Source organism: Aquarana catesbeiana, linkage group LG09, assembly GCF_042186555.1.
Source record: "Aquarana catesbeiana isolate 2022-GZ linkage group LG09, ASM4218655v1, whole genome shotgun sequence".
NCBI classification, from domain to species: domain Eukaryota; kingdom Metazoa; phylum Chordata; class Amphibia; order Anura; family Ranidae; genus Aquarana; species Aquarana catesbeiana.
Window position 1 is genome coordinate 160734746 of NC_133332.1, and position 22722 is coordinate 160757467.

Here is a 22722-nt window from a genome sequence, read left to right on the forward strand (position 1 = left end):
GCATCCACGTTTAGGAGGGAAATTGGTCTGTAGGAGGAGCAGTCTTCAGGATCCTTGCCTGGTTTGGGAATCAACACCACCACCGCCTCAGACACGGATTCAGGAAGTGCCTCTAACTCAAAAAACTGAGCATATAGTGCTATGAGCCGAGGGGCCAGTAAATCCTGATGCTGGTTGGTAAACCGTCTGCCCCGGGAACCTTCCCTGCCTGGAGCTGGAATAGAGCAGTCTGGACCTCCTCCAGGGTGATATCAGCCTCCAAGTTTGTGCATGCCTCGTCACCAAGAGTCGGGAGAGGGACTTCAGCTAAATAGCTCCAGAGGAGAGTAGTCCACCCTGGAGGAATACAGGTGCTGATAGTATTGGGCGAATCTGCAGTTTATGTCACTAGGTGATTTTAATAATACCCCCTCCAAGTCTTTGACTCCGCCAATATGGGTGACAGTGAACTGTCCCTTGGCCAACTACGCCATCAAGCGACCCCTCTTATTGCCATATTCAAAGATTTTTTGGGCTGTGGTGAGGAGTAATTTCTGCGTCCCCTCCACTCTGCATGAAGATAATTGTCACAGGGCGAACTGCCATGCTCCATAGGTGACCTGATCAGGGTGTGCTACATAGGCTTCCTCTTTTATCCTGGCTTCTTCCGCTAACCCCTCTAGAGAGTACGTAAATTTCTTACGAGCTGCATATATACGTGCCATGTACTCTCCCCTGGTCCAAGCCTTGAAGGCATCCCAGGTGACCAGAGGAGTAGAAGTGTCAGCGTTATCCAGCCAATAGTGGCATATCCCCTCCTGCGCCGTCTCCTGAATTCCTTCATCCTCAATCCAATATCTAGAGAGCCTCCACAACCTCTCCCCAGGAGGCCCAAAAGACACCTGTAGAAGTAAGGGGGCATGATCTGAGACTCCCCTGGACAAAATATCAACATTCGTGACCTTCTTAAGTATAGAGTGTGATGCATATATCATGTCAATATGGGATAGGGTTTTGAATGTTGTGAAGTGACAGGCGAACTGCCTGGCAGTGGGATTGGAGTGACGCCATACATTTGTCAGGGCGAAAGAAGTAGCCCAATCTGCCAAGCCTGGCACCCATCGAGACACAGAGTGAAGTCTGTCTGTGTCTGAGGGAGGGGTCAGGTTAAAATCACCCATCACCAAAATATCCTCCACCCCATAGTCAATCACCATCTGCATAATTGTGTATAGTATGGTCAGGTCGGCCGGGGGAGGGAGGTACAGCCCCACCAGGACACATGGGTTATTGGCAATTAGTGCGTGGAAAATGACATACTTGCCCCCGGGGTCTGTCCTGATATCCAAGAGCTGAAAGGGCAGCTGCTTGTGTTTCAGGATGCTGACTCCCCTAGAGTAAGTGGAGTATGTTGTATGGTAATGAGATCCCACCCAGACCTTTTTAAGGCTCAGGATTCGAGAACCCAAGAGGTGAGTCTCCTGTACAACACAGATGTGCGGGGAGTATTTCCTAACATAGTTGAACACTAGGGATCTCTTGTGGGCAGAATTAAGAAACCGCATGTTCCATGAAATCACAGATATCTGGGCCATTGTGGTGTGAAAGCTTTGTTTTGACATTTATGGTGAACTGTATGTGAAAGTACTCCACTCCCTCCAGGGATCAACCAGTCAGCACCGGTCTTCCAAATCCTCCCCGCACTGTAGTCACAAACAACAAAAGAATGATCATGCCATAAATGAACAAACAATAAACAGAACATTTCCAACTTAAAACTGTAAATCAATCCCAACATTGTAATCAAAACTTGGTCAGCAACAGCTAACCTTCCCCTCCCCCCACCCCGCAGGTCCCACCCAAGGTAAGACTGCATGTTGCCCAATTAACCTGGCCGAAGGCAACGAACATCTGGGAGGCATGCGTGTATTTCCCAAGAGTCAGCAGTTTAGCAACAGCAAACTTAAAAAGGAGGAAAAGGGGGTTAGACACAAAAAAAGAGGTTGCTGAGGGAGCAGAGTACCCAAGAGATGCTGCTATAATGTCTTAACCGAATCATGTAAATCACCAGGACTTGCCAGGGGCTTCAAACTTATTGGTTGTTGTTCCAACAGATAAAAATGTGAAAAACTAACAAAGGTAGAATGGGCTAGCAGCCAATATTTAGCATAGAAACGGACTTGGCCACCAGTGAAAGGTATAGCAGCCGACACCATGATAACAAGCGGGGACAGTCTTCCTTTACCAAAGTGTGTGCAAAGTTTGGTAGCAACCTGCCAGTGGAACACCTCCGTTAAGGGAATAGGTGAGATATGAAAGTCTAGCAGAAAACATGAGGTGGAAAATTCCATATTTGCAGGCTGCCAGCGGACGACCAGTAGTAAGGCACATCTGTTGAAGGGATGGGTCAGCCGAAATTCAGTATAGTACTGCAGATTAATTATGCATGTATTAACATTTTAGGCTGTTTAGTCCAAGGAACATGACCATCTAGAGGAACAAGCAGAATAACTACAGCTCTGTGGGACTTCACCTCAGAGGGGCACAGTTTCCAGCCAGTTTGCAGCCTCCCTTGGGGAGGTCAAAAAATGGACCGTTTCACCATCGATCACCCGCAGCTTGGCAGGGAAAAGCACACTATATTTGATCCCCTTAGTGCGGGGGCCTGCTTTAATGGCATAAAATGAGCGTCGGAGCTTTTCAGTCTCAATGGAGAAGTCTGGGAACAGCATCAGGCGGTTGTTTCTGTATGTCAGCTCCCCTGCCACTCTAGAAGCTCTAAGCAGCTCATCCCGGTCTCTAAAGTTTAGGAGATGCATAATAAAAGTGCAGGGAGGAGAGCTTTGCGGGCCAGGTTGTGGTGGTAGTCTGTGGGCTCTCTCCATTGTGAAGTAGGGGACAGGTGAGCCGCCGGGAGCAGGGAGAGGAGCAGCTCCTCTGCAGATATAGTGGGGTTCTTACCCTCCACGCCTTCTGCCAGTCCCACGATATGGATATTATTCCATCGGTACCTGTTCTCAGAATCCTTGGCATGGTGCTGCAGCAATTTGACCCTTGATTGCAGCATGCGGTGTTGTCTCCTACCACGTCTTCTACCAGTCCCACCCGATTCTCAGCCACGGTCAACCTGGAGCGGACTTTTTCCAGGTCCTGCCTGATGAGGCCCACGTCCATCTGCACCTCTTCGATTTTGGTTGTCTGGGCCACCTGGCATGAGGCAACAGCCATTTGGCATGTGGCGATTGCTGCCATGACCTCCGGAATGCCTGGGGCAGAAGCAGCAGGCCCCCCCCGAGTGTCTGTTTGTGACGCCATGTTAGCACGAAGCGTCTGCTCACCAGGCCTCCGGCTGACAGGGCTGGTCTCCGGCGGTATTTCCGGGGGGAATTTAAGTTTTTTTTCTCCTTTACCCTTACGGTCGAGAAGGCATTCACTGCTGTTTTTGCCAGCTCAGGGCCTCGGGTGACCCGGTTAAAAGGGTATCAGGATTGATGGAGCAGCAGAGCTCTGAGACGCATGTCCGCTCATGCTGCCATCCTGGACACGCCCCGAGACCAAAATTTTACTTTTTGGCCTGAAATCCCATCGCTGTGTGGCGGAAAACTAACACTGCACATCACCCTGAAAAGTGGGGATGCTTTTCTTCAGCAGGGACAGGGAAGCTGGTCAGAGTTGATGGGAAGATGGATGGAGCCAAATACAGGCCAATCTAAAATACCTAGGGGTCCACCATACACCCACATACGACACTCTCTATAAAGCCAACTTCCCCCAACTATATAACTCCATCAGGAACTCCCTGGCGAAGTGGAAATCTTTACAGCTATCACTCTTTGGCCGCCTTGCAACCATAAAGATGACGGTTTTACCTAGACTTCTTTATCTCAAAAAACTACGAAAGACCCCCTATCGGGGCTTTAAAGCAGCCAATAAAATTCAGTAGAAGTAGTCAAAAAGGATTGATTTTATTGATACAAAAAATATATATAATAAAAATAAGTAAATTGATTCTGACTGTTCAAGTCAGGACATGAACTGTATGCATCATAAAAATTGCAACGGACAATACCCGTGGCTAGGAACAGTGGGTGCATAGCCAGGTATCACACAGTTTGAAAAGATTCATTTGAATCTTTTCAAACTGTGTGATACCTGGCTATGCACCCACCGATCTGAGTGATTGGAATATCATATCCAACCATCTTGGTTCGCCTAATTGGTGCCAAGGTGAATTCCTCCAGATGCAGCTTTTGGCCATTTGCGGTCCCTTCCCTCCCCTGCACATGTGGGGGGCATGTAGGCGTGATCCCTTGCAAGGCACATTTGGTCTACCACCCGTCCTCTGGGGAGTTGGCCCGACACGGGGGAGACAGAGGACATAGGAGGAACTACATTACCTTAAATATCCTGTATTGCCAGGAACCTTGTGATAGCGGACAACCCTTCCTCTGAAGAAGACCCAGCGAGGGTCGAAACGCGTCAGAATTCATATTTACAACTCTTGTTGTCCTATATATTGTATTGTACATTGCTTTTATTCCTAGGCACTGTCTGTTGCAATACTTTGGGGATTATACCCTTAAGGAAATTTTGGTTGTCTCATAACACATTGCAATTTGTACTGTTCCTAGCCACGGGTATTGTCCGTTGCAATTTTTATGATGCATACAGTTCATGTCCTGACTTGAACAGTCAGAATCAATTTACTTATTTTTATTATATATATTTTTTGTATCAATAAAATCAATCCTTTTTGACTACTTCTACTGAATTTTATTGGCTGCTTTAAAGCCCCGATAGGGGGTCTTTCGTAGTTTTTTATACACTTCATGGGGTGTGCAGCCCATTTGTCTACACTCATGTGAGTGTCTTCCGTTGTTTATTTTGACTTCTTTATCTCTTTGAGACACTCCCCGTCCCCATCCCAGCCACACACTTTAAGAAGCTTCAAGGTGACCTCATAATTTTTTTTGGAATTACAAGAGACACCGGATGGCTAGGTCAGTATTGTATGCCCCTCGTAATCAAGGCGGCCTCGCCTTCCCCAACATAGCCAAGTACTATTTAGCAACTCAGCTACGCCCTGCAGCCTCTTGGTGTACACTCCATGCCTACAACCGATGGACACAAATTAAGAAGCTATGGTTGGCCCCCATCCACCCGAACTCCAAGTTATGGAGCTCGGACACTACGCTTGGTGGGTCACAGTTACTGGGCCCAATGGCACTTCTACGAACGATATGGCGGCGGGCTAAATCGACATATCCGCTCACTACGAATGATTTACTGGTTACCTCATTCCTATTTACACCCAATATCCCGGACAGCTTGACCTCGCAGATGTCCCACTTTTGGATGGAAAAGGTCTTATATCGTTATGGTCAATTGGTGGATATCAGAACCAGAACCTTGCGATCCTTTCAGGACCTGCAAGAAGCCTATGATTTGCCTAGACAGGCTTTTTTTAGTTACCTACAAATACGCCATTATACACAATCCTTCGTAGCGAGCCTTCAGTTCTCCCCCTTAACTGAATTTGAAAAAATTTGTCTAGAGGGCTCGTCCCCTAAAGGTATGATTTTGCGCACCTACCAGCTCCTGACTATGGACATGTCACCAGTGGGACCTAGACATGCCTATATGCGCAAATGGGAGCAGGCCCTGGGTGAGGATATACCTTTGAAGACATGGCAGCTCATATGGTCACAGGCCTCCAAGAGCTCCATTTGTACGCTCTATAAAGAAAATCAATACAAGATTTTACTCCTCTGGTACCAAACCCCAGACCTGCTCCACTCTATATATCCTGTTGCTGATTCCCGCTGTTGGCGCTGTGGTAAAGAAACGGGGACGCTATATCATACCTATTGGATGTGCCCCCTAATCATCCCCTATTGGCGAATGGTACATTCATTACTCCACTCCATCTTTGACTCTTGGGTACCATCAACCCGAAAACTTTTTTTTTCGGCTTTCCACCCCCCTCCTTTTCCAAACTGTCTAAAAAGCTCTTAGCGCCTTCCTAGAGTGGACCCAAAATAATCTGATACTCTTGGGGACTTTCTAGTCAACTCCACATTTACCACATTCTCGGCACTTCAAACCAGATGCCAACTACCTAACAGAGAATTTTACCGTTATCTCCAAATAAGACATTTTTTTCAGCTACACTACCCCAACCCTAATACAGACTCCTCGACACTCTATGAGGACTTGTGCTACACATCCCCTCGTCAAAAAGGCCTTATCTCTTTAATCCATAGTATGCTAGAATCTTCTAATGACCCACCTACCTTAAAATACAGATCACAATGGGAACAAGAGCTAGCTCTTGACCAGGAGGAATTAGACTGGGATAAAAACTGGCAGAACATTCGCAAATGCACAAAATCATTAACTATCAGGGAGACAGCCATCAAACTTACAACAAGATGGTATTATACCCCAACCCGTCTCCACAGGTTTTATCCACAGGTGTCTCCCAGGTGCTTCCGTGGTTGCACCAACTTAGGCTCATACCTACATATATTCTGGGAGTGTGATAAGCTACAACCCTCTTGGAAGGAGGTTTTTAAAATGGTTGATAGATTGGCAGAGAAACCCATTAATCTCACATTCCACCACTGTATTCTTTTCCAAGACATCCCAGAAGTGACTAAACCTATGATGAGATTAATACACTCTATCTGTATTGCTACACTTTGGGTCATTGCACTACACTGGAAATCCTCTACGTTCCCCTTTGCACAAATTATCTCACGTATAGATAGTATGATGGTGTCTGAGAAAATATTCCATACCCTACATGATTCCATTCCGACATATGATGCCAAATGGAATCCATGGTTTTTATTCAGGCTCCAAGACTGACCACTCTTTGATTATATAGACTGACTATTAATAATCTACTATTTGTTCCATCTGTTTTGGAAAATCCCTTTTTCTTTCTTATTCTTTCTTTTATTATTTTACCAAAGTAGATACCCTTCAGGGTGATAATTTCATGTGAGTCATGAACAAAATGCATTGGGCCACTGTGATCTCAGGACGGTCTTATAGCCTATCATACCTACACCTCATCATATTGTTTAAAATGATATCCCTATGACTCTGAAGGATGTACATGTATATCTATTTTGTGTACTGATTTTGTTACTCTCAATAAAACTATTTGAAAATAAAAAGCTCCTAGCCCAGGTGCTGACAGCAGCGAGATGCTTAGTAACCCTGAAATGGAAAAGGAGGGAACCCCCCTCACTGTTCAAACTACACTCTAGAATTAGAGATGTTAAAAGGATGGAGTACTTGACAGCCTCCCTAAACAACACTCTTGATACACACAAACTGTGGGAACCATGGGTTATGCTGGAGAACCCCATTATCTGATACCCCAAGGAGCCCTGACCTCGAGGGGGTCGCCAGTGATTGTGTTGGGTAGCTCTGGGCGGAGCAGAGCCCTTGGAACGGTGGGTTGTCCCCCCCCCCTTTTCCTTCCTACTCCCTCCTATCTGGTTTTCCTCCCCCTTTCTTGCTTTCCTGACCCTTTCTAATCTTTTCACTATGCTCTCTACCTCCTCTACATGCTCACAAGCACCTGTACAGGGTGAACAGGGTTGTACAGGGTGAACCCAGTTGTGTCACAGCATCTCTGAATATTATCCGACCATCTTGACAATACTATAGACTGCCGATGGATAAAAGCATTGTATGTACTGAACGAGTTGTATCACTGGCTTTATTGTATATTGAAAGCAAGTCAGACATATGCTGTATACAATGATATGTTTTTTCTTATTTTCTTTCCTATGTTGGAAATTGTTGAAAATCAATAAAAATTGTCAGTTTCCAAATACAGGGCAATCTTAGAAGAAAACCTGTCTGCAAAAGACTTGAGACTGGGGCAGAGGTTCACCTTCCAGCAGTACAATGACCCTAAACATAAAGCCAGAGCTACAATGAAATGTTTAGATCAAAGCATATTCATGTGTTAGAATGGCCCAGTCAAAGTCCAGACTTAAATCCAATTGAGAATCTGTGGCAAGACTTGAAAATTGCTGTTCACAGACTCTGTCCATCCAATCTGACAGAGTTTGGGCTATATTGCAAAGAAGAATCTGCAAAAATGTCACTCTCTAGATATGCAAAGCTGGTAGAGACATACCCGAAAGACTTGCAGCTGTAATTGCAGCGGAAGGTAGTTCTACAAAGTATTGACTCAGTGTCGCTGAATACAAATGCATGCCACACTATTCACATATTTATTTGTAAAAAAAATTGAAAACCATTTATCATTTTCCTTCCACTTCACAATTATGTGTCACTTTGTGTTGGTCCATTAGATAAAATCCCAATAAAATACATTTGAGTTTTTGGTTGTAACATGACAAAATGTGGAAAATGTCAAGGGGTATGAATACTTTTTCATGGCACTGTATTCTCTCCCTTCATATTGCTCTCCACCCTATCTTCTCTTCTTCCCCATTCATCCTTTACACCCTGTCTTCTCTGTCCTCCTTATCCTCTATATCCTGTCTTACTTCCCCTTCTTATCCTCTGCACCCTGTCTTCTCTCTCTCCTCCTCATCCTCTGCATCTTCCTCATTCTTTGCAAGTTGTCGCCCCCCCCTCCCAATCCTCTGCACCCAGCCTTCTCTCCCTTTCTCATTCAGTCTCTGTACCCTGTCTTCTCTCATCTTCTCATCCTCTGTTCCCTGCTTTATATCCCACCCTCATCCTGTGCACCCAGCCTTTATGACCTTCCTCATCATCTGCATCCTGTCTTCTCAGCTCTCCTCATCCTCTGCACCCTGGCTTCTTTCCTCTCCTCATCTTCTGCACCCAGCCTTCTTTCCCCTCCACATCCTCTGCACCAAGTCTCCTCTACCTTCTTTATCCTCTTTACCCTGTCGTTCTTCTGTATCTCATCATCTGGACCCTGTTTTCTCTCCCACACTAATCCTCTGCACCCTGTTCCCCCCCCACCCTCATTCCCTGCACCCAGCCTTCTCTCCCTTCCTCATTCAGTAACTGCACCCTGTCTACTCTCCTCATCCACTTCACCTTGTTTTCTTTCCCCTCCTCATCTTCTGCACCATGTTTTCTTCCCCACCCTCATACTCTTTACCCAGCCTTTATGTTCTTCCTCATCCTCTGCACCCCCTCTTCTCTCTCTCTCCTCCTCATCCTCTGCATCCCATCATCTCTGACCTTCTCATGCTCTGCATCCAGCCTTCACATCTGTTCCTGTTCAGATCTCCGCGCCCTCAAATATGCTCCCAATTTCCACTTTCCTCAGCAATGTCCTGTCTCTTCTCCACTGACCAAGCTTGCAGCCAGTGAAATCTGAAAAGCCTGGACTCCCATCCACGTTTCTTTCTTCAGGTCAGTAGTTTACTAGGTAATAAAGCCAGAACAGGATGTCAGTACATGAACAAGCAGTTAGCAAGGGTAGCGCCTATGTTGCTTCACAGTAGTTCCAAACTAAGCAATATCTAGGTATCATTAGTCAATGCCTTTGTATCTGTGTGGTCATTGAAAACACACAGAGAGGTGGAAGATCAGGCCTTTTTTGTATGCTTTAATAGTTCCTGACTGACACATTTACTATATTTTTTTAAAAACTCTAGACATTGATATTGAAAAATTTGGCAATTAAATCTATTGGAAAAGTAGATAGGGGCAAAATTCCAGCCAACACACATCAGCAACTTTTCAGTGTCAGCTAAGATTAGAGGCACAAAGGTATAGTAAGTTTAATTCACACTACATTCATACCACTTTTTCTTCCAATCACCAACTAGTGCAGTTTCGTTTAAAGCAAAAATATTTTCTACAAAAAAAATTTAAAGAACCTTGTTACATTTTTTTTTAGTTTTAGTCTGTGGTTTACTGGTGTATTACTTTATTTTCTTGTCTCATTACAGTATCTGGGGCCATTTACACAAAGTGTTTTTCAAATTGGTACTGCCCACCAGAGGAGATGAAGGACCAACCTTTGTTTAAAGAGATAAACGCTGGAATACGTGATATCTACTATAATATAAAAGCTACAGTTAGGCCCTTAGAAGAATATGAAATCCTTATTGCAATTGCTAATGCATTAATTACTCATTTGAAGAATTTCAGGAAAAAAAGGATGACGTACAGGTAAGTGTACAGATATGAGGAATATACTTTACATTGAGTGAAACAGGTTTTTTTTTCATTATGTGTAAATAGACCGAAGTTGTAATTACAATACATGATTAAGAGCTTCTTAAAGCATATATAAAAGGCAAAACTTTTTTTGTTTTTTAGTTTTGGACAGAGTGGACAGGGATTAGAACATCTGTCAGTTTTTATTGCTGTCCATGCCCCCATTTGATAGATCCACTCTCTCTATGTCCTGTCTACCATTATCATTAAAAGTGAAAGTAAAAAAGTTCCAAATTTTGGGTTGTCCCCAGAAAAATAATAGAGGGGAAATCTTGCGAAATTAGTTATGGTGACTTGGGGGGGGGTAAGAAATGTTCTTAATTTTCAGGGATTTCCTGTCACTTTCTGTTTTGGCTATGGGACAGTAAGTGAAGGAAAATCTCTGCAATGGGACACAGATGGCGACAAAAAAATATGACAGGGCTTATAACCTTCCTTTGCTCTATCCAAAACGAAGAAAACAAATTTTGCCTAAAGTTCTACTTAAAGCACATCATTACTCAGCACTGGACTTGACACTTAGTACCTTTTACTTGGTAAGTTGTCAACAAGACATTTGTATTTTGAAAGACAACATTTTTTCTTACATTTTGGAGAAAGTAGGAAATATTTAACACCGTCAATTTTTTTCTTGCCACCTATGTCCTATTTGAGATATTTCCTTTCACTTACTGTTCTGTCTGTTCTGAAGTGAGAATAAAGCTAAGGTAATTGCCCTCTTAGACAGTTGTCATCAGGAAAAGTGTCCTCTCCCTCTCTATAACTATTCTGGTGACAAGTCAAAATTTTGGAATTTCCCTTCCTTTCAGTCCCAATGACAGTAGCCACCAGAGACAAATGGCAGAGTGAACCTCCATAATGTAGACACAGTCAGCAATAAAAACCTGGCGAGTTCTAACCCTTACTACTCTGTTCGAAACTGCAAAAAAAGAAAAAAGTATTGTATTTCTATGCACATTTTTATATGTATCTGAAAAAATACATAAGTATTTTAGGAGTGTAACTATCAATTCTACCACATTCAATGGCTTTGATATAATGACCATCCCATCCATTAAGGTATATCAATATTTGAGCTGTGAGTGCAGCTGAAGCACATTTTTCAAGTGACTCTGCTGTGACCATAAGTTAATTACCTTAAATAACAACCATATTAAAGCCCAAAACTTGCACTTGTCATGGATCTGCAGTAATGTTCATGTCTATCTGCTTACCTATCTGTGTGCCCAGCTTTGAGACCGGCCACCTGTTCACCTGTCTGCTTAAGTAATCTTCCCTCAAGCATGGCTCCACCCCAGCCTCTAACTGGGAACACTATATTAACCTGTGCACTGCAAACCAGCCTCACTGATCATTATTGTGTGTTTGGCTTCCTGTGTGCTTCTTGCCGTGCGCTCTACATCTGATTCTGTTTACCGACCTTGGCTTGTTCTTGAATTTCCTTGTCTGCTTCATATCCCGACCTTTGGCGTGTCCTTTGACTATCCCTGTCTGCTTGTTGCCCCGACCTTTTGGCTTATCTCCTGACTATCCCTTGTTGTCCCGGGCTGCTGCTTCTTCTCTATCCTCCAGTAGCCTATCGTGAGCCTGAGCTGGGAGACCCTGGGGCCCGCGACCTGGAGCCAGTTGCAGCGAAGTCCATCCTCAAATCAGGGCCCTGGTAAACACCTGCTGGCTCTTAGATTCTGCACCCTGGGGAATCTCATGCTCTATCTCCCAGTGTGATCCGTGTTGGTGCTCCAGAGGACCTGCTTTCCTGAACCACCCAGAGCTCCATCCGCAGCAGTCAGCCATAGGGTCCACTACCTTAGCGGTGCACTTCTGACCCCAATGGTGTGCATCTGTCACCTGGCCCCAGGTGGACAGCACTGGGGCAAATAAAGTTTGCCAAGTCTGGGGGGTTGCAGAAGAGGTTTACCCTGATTCCCCATTCTAGTGCTTTTCTCATCTCCCCAAATCTCTAGTCTGTGGGTAGAGCCTCAGTGACATAATTTAATGTGCAGGGCTCCTGACCCTTTATTGTATGTGATGGAGGCAGGAGTGCAGTTGTGCCCAAGAACAGCTTACAGAGGAGGCTGCAGCGCACAGTCTCACAGTTTGAGAGTTCTGCTGGAGCGGGGAGTCAGGTATGTAATAGATCCTCTTCTGCACCCCCCTAGACTTAACCAGCATTTAACTCTTGCCATGTGGGGGGGGACCAACTGCAGCATGGCTCTTGTATCATTTGACAGCTGTGATTGGCTGTAATAGTGGTCTCATGATTGGGAGCCTGTATCACTGGCTTTCAATCAGTGGCCTTGACTGAGAGCTCTCAGTGACAGCTCAAAGAGTATGCTAGAAACAGAGAGTGAGCACGCTCTTAGCACACAAACCTCATGCTACCGTGGATGCATATATGTGGTGCCTGGGCACGAAAGCCTACCTTTCTTGCTGCTGCATATATGTGTTACCCAGTCAGCAGGAGGTTAAAGCCCAATTGAACCCTCTCTATTTATTACTATAGTGCAGTCAGGCTGCATATACAGTAATAAACAAGGGAGTCTTTCCTTTGTTTATTGCCAAGTGCTGCAGAAAGGGCTAATATACCCTGAACTGGTAGACATAGGCTAGTTGAAATATCATCATAAATACAGTACTTATAAAGAACACAGACATCTGGTAATACTTGGATATGATTCATCTGAATTACAAATACATGCCAAAATGAAGCATTATTCTTATATTTATATAAATAATATATTTATAAAATATATTTTATAAAATAAAATATTTTCTTCCTTTTATAGATATAACACAGCTCAAGAAGAAGTTGATTTCCTTAGAAAACAGACCAAATGTCTTCTGTTATACTGGTTACCTGATTCCTTAAGAAACTCAGATCACATTTTGGTGTTTTTAAATGAGATTCTTTCAATAAATGGTAAGAACTGTTTAATCGTTATTAACCATTATGGAAGATTTATGTTCTAAAATGAATTATTTAATAACTTAATGGGCAAGCCCACCCAAAAGTATATTTTAATTATAATGGAGTCTGGTGGATAGATCCATCTCCTGCTTCCTTCATCTGTCCAGCAACTTGTCCTTGCCATAGTCTCCTGTTCTGTGCTGTCCACCTTGTTGTCTTGGATGTTCCCATCTACCTTTTGGGGGGTTTATTTTCCACATCTTTATGTTGTATTCTGCCAAATATAAAAAACTCAATGATAAGCAGGGAAAACAGGACCCCTCATATTGGTTGTGACAGGCCAAAGAACTCATCTCAACAACACTGACTAAGCATTTCATCTTTGGTCCTCTTAATTTGAACACAAGCTGTTTTTCAATATAATAATAGGTATTGCCTTTCAATTTCAGATTTCTGATTTTCTGAAGTTCAGAAAAAAAAACATTACCTCTTCACAACCGTTGTAACAAAGGGAGTGTTTTTTCACTGTGTGTACAGAAATGTGTTTTTCAACAGATAGAAAAAAAAAACGTATAGGAACCAACCTGAAGGGCTCTTTCACAATAAAACAGGCCGATGAGCCATGGCTTTAACACTCCCCCCAACTACCCACTTATCTTCCAATAAAACAGCCTGATGTAAAAAAGCAGATGCTTAAGTTGTCTTGCAGAGTTTTTTTCAGGCAGCATTGTCTGTCAAATGCATCCTTAAGGCTGGGTTCACACTATTGCGAATTGGGAGCGGGTTTCCCTGCATCCAATTCGCATAGCAGGAGATTGTGACTGGCTCTCTATGGAGCCAGGTTCACAAATCTGTGCAGAAGCTCCGGAGTGAGTTGCACAGGAGCCCTGTGTGTCTTTTGGTCCGTTTCAGGTCCGAATTCAGCCAAAAATTCGGGCTAAAATCGGACCTGAAATGGTGAATGGAGATGCACTGGACTCCTATTGTGAGCCGCTGTGTTCTCTCTCCAGTGTGAACCTTAAAGTCAATCGCAAGCCAAAAAAAAAAACAAACATTCAGGAGGCAGCAGGATTACCTCCTGATCACCTGGCCTCTGCTGCTATACCCCCCTCTAAATAGCGATCCACCTAGATCTTCTTCAGAGAATAGTAGGCACTGTGGACTATGTGAAATAGTCAAAAGTCCATACACGCATACCAGGTGCGTTCCTAGTACCACCTCACATATATGAGTTTATTTTTGTATAATAAAATAGAGAGGGTTACAGCATGGAGAGCCCTTTTATTGCTTCCTAGGGTAAAGATACACAGCTTTTAGTATCTCTTCAGTGATATTTTGCTGAAAAAGAAATGGCTAATTTTGCTGCAAAATCAGTTCTGCCGGAATGACTCTGCTCCTCTGTGGTGCAGATCGGCCTTCCATGGAAATAGATTCCATGACAGCATGGATGTACAGCAAGATCCGGTAGTGTGGGGGAGGGATTGTGAAAGTAGTAATATACATAAGGTACTTGTGGTTGGGCCTTTTTTCACGAAACAGATTCAACAGAATTCATGAAGACCATATTGCCTACAAGTACAATCGTTTGTTTTTTCTTCTATGCTGAGATTTTTATAAAACAATGATCTTTAAGATAATCTTTAGACATTTAAGAAGGCTCTCGTATATATTCTCTTATGTGTTAACAGTTCTCAGACCGTCTATCAATCACCTGGCAGATTCTACATTTATTAACGAGACAATCGTAAGGACTCTGGACAGTGAAGAGGTGCCTGTGAAGGATGCATTAAATGAGTCCTGTGCCTTCAGCGAAAATTACAGTAACATTCCAGTGAATACAAGTGACACCATCCCACAAAGGTAACAAGAATGAAGGCGCTGAGCTCCACTCCACATCATTGCTTTTATTTTTTGTATTTTAAAAGGGTATACAGCCTTAGGGTTTTTTAGCCTAATGCATTCTATGCATTAAGCTAAAAAACCTTCTGTGCTGCATAAGTCCCCCCAGCTCCCCCTTATACTTACCTGAGCACGATCTCGATCTAGCAATGTGCACAAGAGCAGCTGCTCCCCCAGCTCTGTCTCTCCTCACTGCAAAGATTGATAGCAGTGGGAGCCATTGGCTCCACTCAGTGGCAGCTGGTGCACCATCGGTCGGGGGAGGCAGCTGACAGACCTGACCATGGAACCCCCCCCCCCCGTCACTCCAGCTTGCACCGCGCACCATAACCAGTTGCTGGCTCACTTAACCCTTTGGGGAGGGATCAGTCTGCTGATGAGGAGGGGGGGGGGAGGATGTCTGGTGTCTGTTCACACGGGGTGGACTCATCTCTCCTCTGTGTTAGTCTGCTGGCGGGGATCCTCTGCCTCCTACCACATCCAATCATATCATCCCCCCGGAACAGCGCTCATACGATGTCTATGATAGAGAGGAGGAGGAAGCGGCTGTGCACCTCCTCCTCCTCCTAGGCCAATGGGATGGCTTCTGCTTCCTGATTGGCTCGGGAGGAGAATCAGTGTGACAATAGCGAATATTCATTCGCTATTGTCACACAACTAGGTGGGATCAGGGCGAAGTGCCCTTCGCCCGAGCCCACCCTTTCTTTAAGCCTATTAGAGCCTCTAATTATATTGGAATCCATGCGTCCAGGGCCCTGCATGTAGATAAAGGGGGCCGGACGCATGGATGGGGGGGTGGCGCCCCCTAATGGAGCGGCCGCCATTGGCTTGACTGCTGTCTATCAAACTCAGTGACAAAAGTGTGGGCCACGTTATTTTTGAAACAGTGACAGCGGGCTGGCATCTTCTCCTGGTGCCTGCTGTCACTGTTTAAAAATAAAGTGGCCGTGCGAGGCTCCGCCCACCTGGCACGTCATTAGGTCACAGTCCTCTGTAACTGGGAAACTACAGGTTCCGACAGCCTTTGCAGATTGTAGTGTCAGTGAACTACCATGGCGCTGTTGAGTGCTCTAGTAGTTCATTGTGTAACAGCCTGCCTGTACGAAGTACAAGCAGATACACTTAGAAGTCTGCAGGAGTCCTGCATGGCAGGATCGCTGGTGAGGTGGTTTCCAGGCTCTAAGTAAAAAAAATAATAAATGCACATTTTTTACCTGCAAAAAGATGTTTGTTTTTTTTTTTTTTTTTTTTTTTATAAGGTGAACTTATCCTTTAGGTATTTTAAAAACAAAGCATAGGCCCACTATGGCCTAATGCCTTACACCTGCAAAGTTTAATTTGAACATTTAGACGAGAAAGTGTAATGCCGCGCACACACAACCGGACTTTCCGGCAGAAAAGGTCCGACAGAATCATTCCGTGATCGTCTGTGGGCTTCATCTGACTTTTTCTTTCTAAAATTCTGATGGACCTAGAAATAGAACATGTTTCAAATCTTTCCGACGGAATCAGTTCCTATCGGGAAAATCGCTCGTCTGTATGCTATTCTGATGGACCAAAAATGACGCAAGGGCAGCTATTGGCTACTGGCTATTGAACTTCCTTTTTCTAGTCCCGTCGTACGTCATCACGTTCTAAACGATTGGACTTTGGTGTGATCGTGTGTAGGCAAGTTCGTTTCAGCGGAACTCCGTCAGAAAGACTGTCGGAGTCTATTCTGACGGAAAGTCTGGTCGTGTGTACGCGGCATAAGAATCGCTCGTCTGACCATTTGTTGGTGCCCCCATGGAATCGACTTATTTCAAATGACTTTTCAATCAAGTATCATGTCAATTTCTCATTTTTTTGTGGAACAGACATTCTACTTCCAGATTAAGGAGAAAAGGAGAGGGGGCGGGAGGAAGCCCCCTAAAAAAGAGGGTCCGCTCAAGAACAACTATTGTGAACCTAAATAACTTTATTGTGTCATAATACTTGATAGAACAGAAATCCACTACCATGTGTATTTAAAAATAGGGCAGAAGTCCTATTATGTGCTGGTGGCCACCACAGACATTACACATACATCACAATTTCATGCGCTCACACTCATCTAAATAATGTCACTAAAGACCCGGGTCTGTGCAATTTTCATAGAGTTCCAAAACTAGAGTAGCAACCAGGACTCCCTTGCTTTCCACGTTGTCGGTTTGACATATATATGTCTAACTGACCATCGGTTTACATCTGAAGGGACCCTCACCTATCATTAGCACTTGCACTTTATTTAAGAAGGACCGAAGGTCTATTATTCATACAGCTACTCTAGTTTTGGAACTCTATGAAAATTGCACAGACCCGGGTCTTTAGTGACATTATTTAGATGAGTGTGAGCGCATGAAATTGTGATGTATGTGTAATGTCTGTGGTGGCCACCAGCACACAATAGGACTTCTGCCCTATTTTTAAATACACATGGTAGTGGATTTCTGTTCTATCAAGTATTATGACACAATAAAGTTATTTAGGTTCACAATAGTTGTTCTTGAGCGGACCTTCTTTTTTAGGGGGCTTCCTCCCGCCCCCTCTCCTTTTCTCCTTATATATGCCTTATGGTCCATTGAACAACCATTCTGATTGTTTGTTAATTACATACTGTTGAATTCATCAACAAATGATATGGGCAACATTAGGGGCACATTAATTTAATAAGCTATCTCAGCTGGTGAAAAAAAATTATTTTCCCCTCCCATATTCTTTTCCCCTCCTCCTTGAACCTAATTTGGATGAATTTAAGGTGTCCCCTCCCCCCCTTTCTCTACTTCCAGATTAACTTTGACATGCACATACGACTAGTAATGATTTTTCTCCGCTGGGAGCAAATTCAACAATTAGAAATTTGTTAGTTCCCATTAGAATTGACAAAAAAAAATTCCATGCTTGTCTGTCAATCTATTTTTGCTGCTCATTCTGGTTGCAACCGACTTTCGAATCACCCCCTTTTATAATCAAATGAACATTCTGACAGTTTATTAAAAATAAGTTCTACAGGCATAAGGTTGGCTTAATAATAGTCCTGTTTTAATTCAATTATATTATTTTTCTTTTCATTGTAGAAAGGAAAAAAAGAAAGGCTTTAAAGGAAAAATAAAAGGTATGGGACCACTTTAAAAAAAATATTTTTTCCTTTGTTCTCCTTCTTGCACTACAAGCTCACACACACATACCCTTCGCTTTCATTTTGTGTGGCTACTACTGTTTCTAAACTCACATCTACTTGTAGTGTACGTAGAGCAGTGCACATGACCACAATTTACTAATCTGCACAACTCATTCCAAACAGAAGTGAGGGGGAAAAGGAGAGGTTCTGGGACTCATGTAGGACTTTACAAGGAGGCAAAAAAACAGTAAGAAACGATTTAATGAAAAAAGCCCACAGGGCCACAAAAGTAGTGGACATGTATGGATTGTTTGAAGAATATTGTTTAGTGTCACTTTAAGTTCCTGGGTGTGGGCCAAATTAGGAGGGCAAGGTATGGTAAAGTAAATAATTTGAAAAAAATCAACCCCAATTTAATCTATTAAATTTGAATTGTTTTTTCCAATGCACTTTATAAGCACACCATGCTTTTCAACACACCAAAATACATACATGTTCCCATGATGCACGTATCTGATGCAAAGCGCACTAAATGTCTATTGCGTTACATTGGCAGCCAATTCAAATTGAAGAAGTGTGGATCAGCCCAAAGGATAGGGCTACCCAGGCGATTCAATCTCACTGTTGAGAGATTTAACTACCCTGTTTATCCGAAAATAAGCCCTACCTCGAAAATAGAACCTACCGTTATTTCGGGGATGGCTGCAATATAAGCCCTACCCTGCAAATAAGCCCTAGTTAAAGTTGTTGTAAAAACATGTAATCGGTTTTGTGAAAAGATTATATAATGTGCAGTGTGTCTCCTTTTGTAACTTTATTGTGGAAAAATACCTTATTTACAGCTCCGCTGGGTGCTCACGTGACCCGCTAGAGATCGTCTTCTCTCCTCCTGGCTGACATCAGCAGCTCCTCCCTCTACAGTGCTCGGAGCGGAGAAAAAGTGCTCCGGCCGGTCACGTGAGCGCCCAGCGGCGCTGTAAATAAGGTATTTTCCACAAAGTTACAAAAGGAGACACCCTGCATATTATATAATCTTTTTACGAAACGCATTGCATAATTTTACAATGACTTCTGGGATTACAGAATGTCATACTGCTGACTCCTGAGCTGACGAAGAGAGGGGGGAGAGAATACAGGGGACACAGGAACTTTATAAAAAATATTTTATTATTGTATTTCAGGTTTCATAGAACAGTGATTCTCAACCCTGTCCTCAAGTACCCCCAACAGACCATGTTTGCAGGTTTTCCTTTATCTTGCACAGGTGCTTTAAATCAGAGGTATTTTGGACAGCTATTTAATTTAAGAGAAATTCCCAAAACATGGCCTGTTGGGGGTACTTGAGGACAGGGTTGAGAACCACTGTCCTTGAAAAAAGAAAGTGGTAAATGACACAGCACAAGCACTGTGCTGTCTATCATGCTTTAAAGGATCAGGATTTTTTTCCCAGGGTTACAACTACTTTAAGAGCATCATGATGACATTTGTATTTTAATAAATAAAGATTATTGTACATACCGTAAATAAATAGGACATCCCCTGAAAATAAGCCCTAGTGCAGTGGTCATCAACCCTGTCCTCAGGGCCCACTAACAGGCCAGGTTTTATGTATTACCTTAAGGAGATGCAGACTAGAATACTGCAATCACTGAGCAGCAAATGATATCACCTGTGATGTATTTCAGTTATCTTGCAAACCTGGCCTGTTAGTGGGCCCTGAGGACAGGGTTGATGACCACTGTCCTAGTGTGTTTTTTGTAGCCAAAATTAATATAAGACCCGTTTTTATTTTCGGGGAAACATGGTTAACTTTTTCCTATCATGTCATTAGCAGAACACTGATTTAAGGCCTAGCCTTACTTGCAACATTAAAGCAATCCTTTTGCCATATTAACATCTGACAAACGTTTGTGAGTGTTGGTCCCCCTCTGTCTACTGTGGTTTTACCTGCTGACCCCTATGCTACTACAGGATAGACATGTTAGTGTCTTCATTTAACATTATCCATACTTTCTGATTGGCTGCAGTCAAAGAACGTTGGGTATACATTACAATGTCAGTTCGCACTAACTGAACTGAGGGACCATGACTTATAATTTGACCCTCTGAGAAGGTTACCAAATTGCATTACCCTTTAGCGGTAAACCACTTTATACTTACCTGTTCAGCAGTCTGTTTTCTGAAACTTCACTTTGCAGAGGAACTCCAAGCGCAGAACCTATTCCACACTTTTGGGTGAGTGGAATAGTAGGTCCCCTCACCGGCCCCTGTTCTGTCTCTGGGACAGATAGCCAAACCTGCTTATCCTAATAACTTCAGATACCATATTTCTTTGATCTCAGTTTTATTAGAACAAGCCAGGTGAAACTACAAAATAACAGAAATAGACCTCAATAAGTATAATATTGCATACAATACAGCATACATTGCATAAACAACAATATACAGTACAAGATGAGATAATAAAAACTTACTTTTTAAGTTCTCTAAGGGGTGATGACAATAGATTGAGAAAGACATGTCTTGCTTCCTGCAATGTGTTGAAAAGAATGGTGACTGGTTCACTTCCTGTTAAGATTCTACCCAGAATTCCCTGCTTGCTGACAATTTCTATTTAATTACACATACATTAAAACAAATAAACAGAACTGCAGCAATACCAAAACGGAACGCTAGATGGAGCCTGCACAGTACATATGATTGTCTTAAGTAAATTATACATTTTGCATGTAAATTTAACAACACAGGTACAAATAAGGTACAAATAATCAGCAAGACATCTGGTGGGCAGAACAGCCACTATGATCCTTCCCGCTGACCTCTGTATCACTACTCTGTCCTGCAATGACTAGGGTCAGCAAGAGGAACGTCAATGATTAGCAGGGGGACCCACTATTCAATCTGCCCAGGGAGTTGAATAAGAACTGGTCCCAGTGCCGGCTTCAGTGTAGAGGAGAAACAATGACAATGACTGCAGAGCTTGGGCTATGATGACACCCATGGGTTTACTATGGGGCAAATGTTGTTGGCTGTCCCTCCTCTACAGTGAGGCCGGCTCATTGGAAATCGGTCATGCGACTGGACTGGAGCTGTTTCAGAAAAAGTAAGCATAGACATCTTTTCTTTTACAGGGTAGATAGAATAATCTTAGAATGGGGGTGGGAGTAGATTTGGCCCTAGTAGGAATTTGACTGCAATTACATTTAAATAAAAACTAAACTAAATAGTAAATTCTTTAGTAGAGGATAATACATTAGGTCAAAAAGAGTGACAGCTGAGAAGGAAAGAGGTACAAAAATATTTGATCCTAAAAGAGTCCCTTCAAACAGGGGTCAGTTGGGAACTATGTGATTGAAAGGATTTTAAGCATCCAGTCAGATTAAAGTGTATGTCCAGGTAAGACTTTTCTTAGATTTAAAAAGAGAAGTTAGTACTCCTCTCAGATTTGTATCTGTTAGAGACATTACCCTTCAGTTTCTGTCCCATTGACAATGTTTTGTCAGACAGGCAGTGAGAGGAACCCTCCAACAGCAGCACAGACAAATACAATCGTTTTTGGCTTGGCATACATTATTGTTTTTCATGCTGTACAATGTAAAATATTAAAAAATCAGGTTCCTTAATGCAGATAGCAGCCCTTTTTGAAACATTTATTCAATATATGATAACCTTTTTTTTTTGTTAAGCTATAGGATATCATTTAAAACGTAACAAATCTGAAGCTTGCTCAACATTTCGATCATCTTTTCCAAGCACCGGGGAGGACACAATGGACTCTACAGAGGAGGACACAATGGACTCTACAGGTGGCTGTACATATACAGTAAGCACAAATGCGGTTATCTGCCCATATTATGCTATTCATGAAAAGGCTAGCTGTGATGACAATCTTGTAGAGCTGCACAATTAATCGTTAAAAAATCGTGATCTCGATTCACCTCCCCTGACGATCTCTCCTGCAGAGGTTGCCGATTCTTTCATATAAGTGGAGAGACTATCTGCTCACTCAGCTGTCAAAAGAAAGAATCTGGGCACTCTGCCAAGTCTTTAACTTGATACATTTTAACTAAGCTTCCTTCTTAGATCAAAGGGAAATAACTTCTGTGTAAATAAATAAGCTGGGCAGTCTGCCAATTTTTCAACAAGGTGTAAATGCAGGAAGTTTAACCACTTAAAGTCTAAATCTTTTTCTGACAGTTCTTTCTTAAGTTAAAATCAGTATTTTTTGCTAGAAAATTACTTGGAACCCCCAGACATTCTATATATTTTAGCAGAGACCCTAGGGAATAAAATGGCAATTGCTGCAATATTTTATGTCACACTGTATTTGCCCAGCGGTCTTTCAAATGCAATTTTTTGGGGAAAAAAAACACTTCAATGAATAAAAAAAAAAAAACGAAACAGTAAAGTTAGCCCAGTTTTTTTTTTATTTTAATGTGAAAGATGATGTTACGCCGCGAGAATCATGAGAGAATCGTGATCTATCTTCTAAGCAAAAAAATCGTGATTCTCATTTTAGCCAGAATCGTGCAGCTCTACAATCTTGATTTTAACAAGCATGCTTTTGAAACACTTTTTTGCACATCAATTCTAGCTTTACTCA

At 42.9% G+C, this 22722-nt stretch overlaps 1 protein-coding gene across 3 annotated transcripts in view; it reads left to right on the forward strand.

The window, feature by feature from the left end:
• LOC141108087 (uncharacterized) overlaps window positions 1-22722 on the forward strand; it is a 112019-nt gene that overhangs the window by 26689 nt on the left and 62608 nt on the right. For 2 of the 3 annotated variants that reach the window (XM_073599321.1, XM_073599323.1), the window contains exons 3-7: window positions 9903-10125; window positions 12960-13093; window positions 14770-14941; window positions 18076-18113; window positions 21806-21942. In XM_073599321.1, coding sequence (XP_073455422.1) covers window positions 9903-10125; window positions 12960-13093; window positions 14770-14941; window positions 18076-18113; window positions 21806-21942 — 704 coding nt within the window. The remainder of the gene's footprint in view (window positions 1-9902; window positions 10126-12959; window positions 13094-14769; window positions 14942-18075; window positions 18114-21805; window positions 21943-22722) is intronic. The other variant, XM_073599322.1, reaches the window with a different exon arrangement.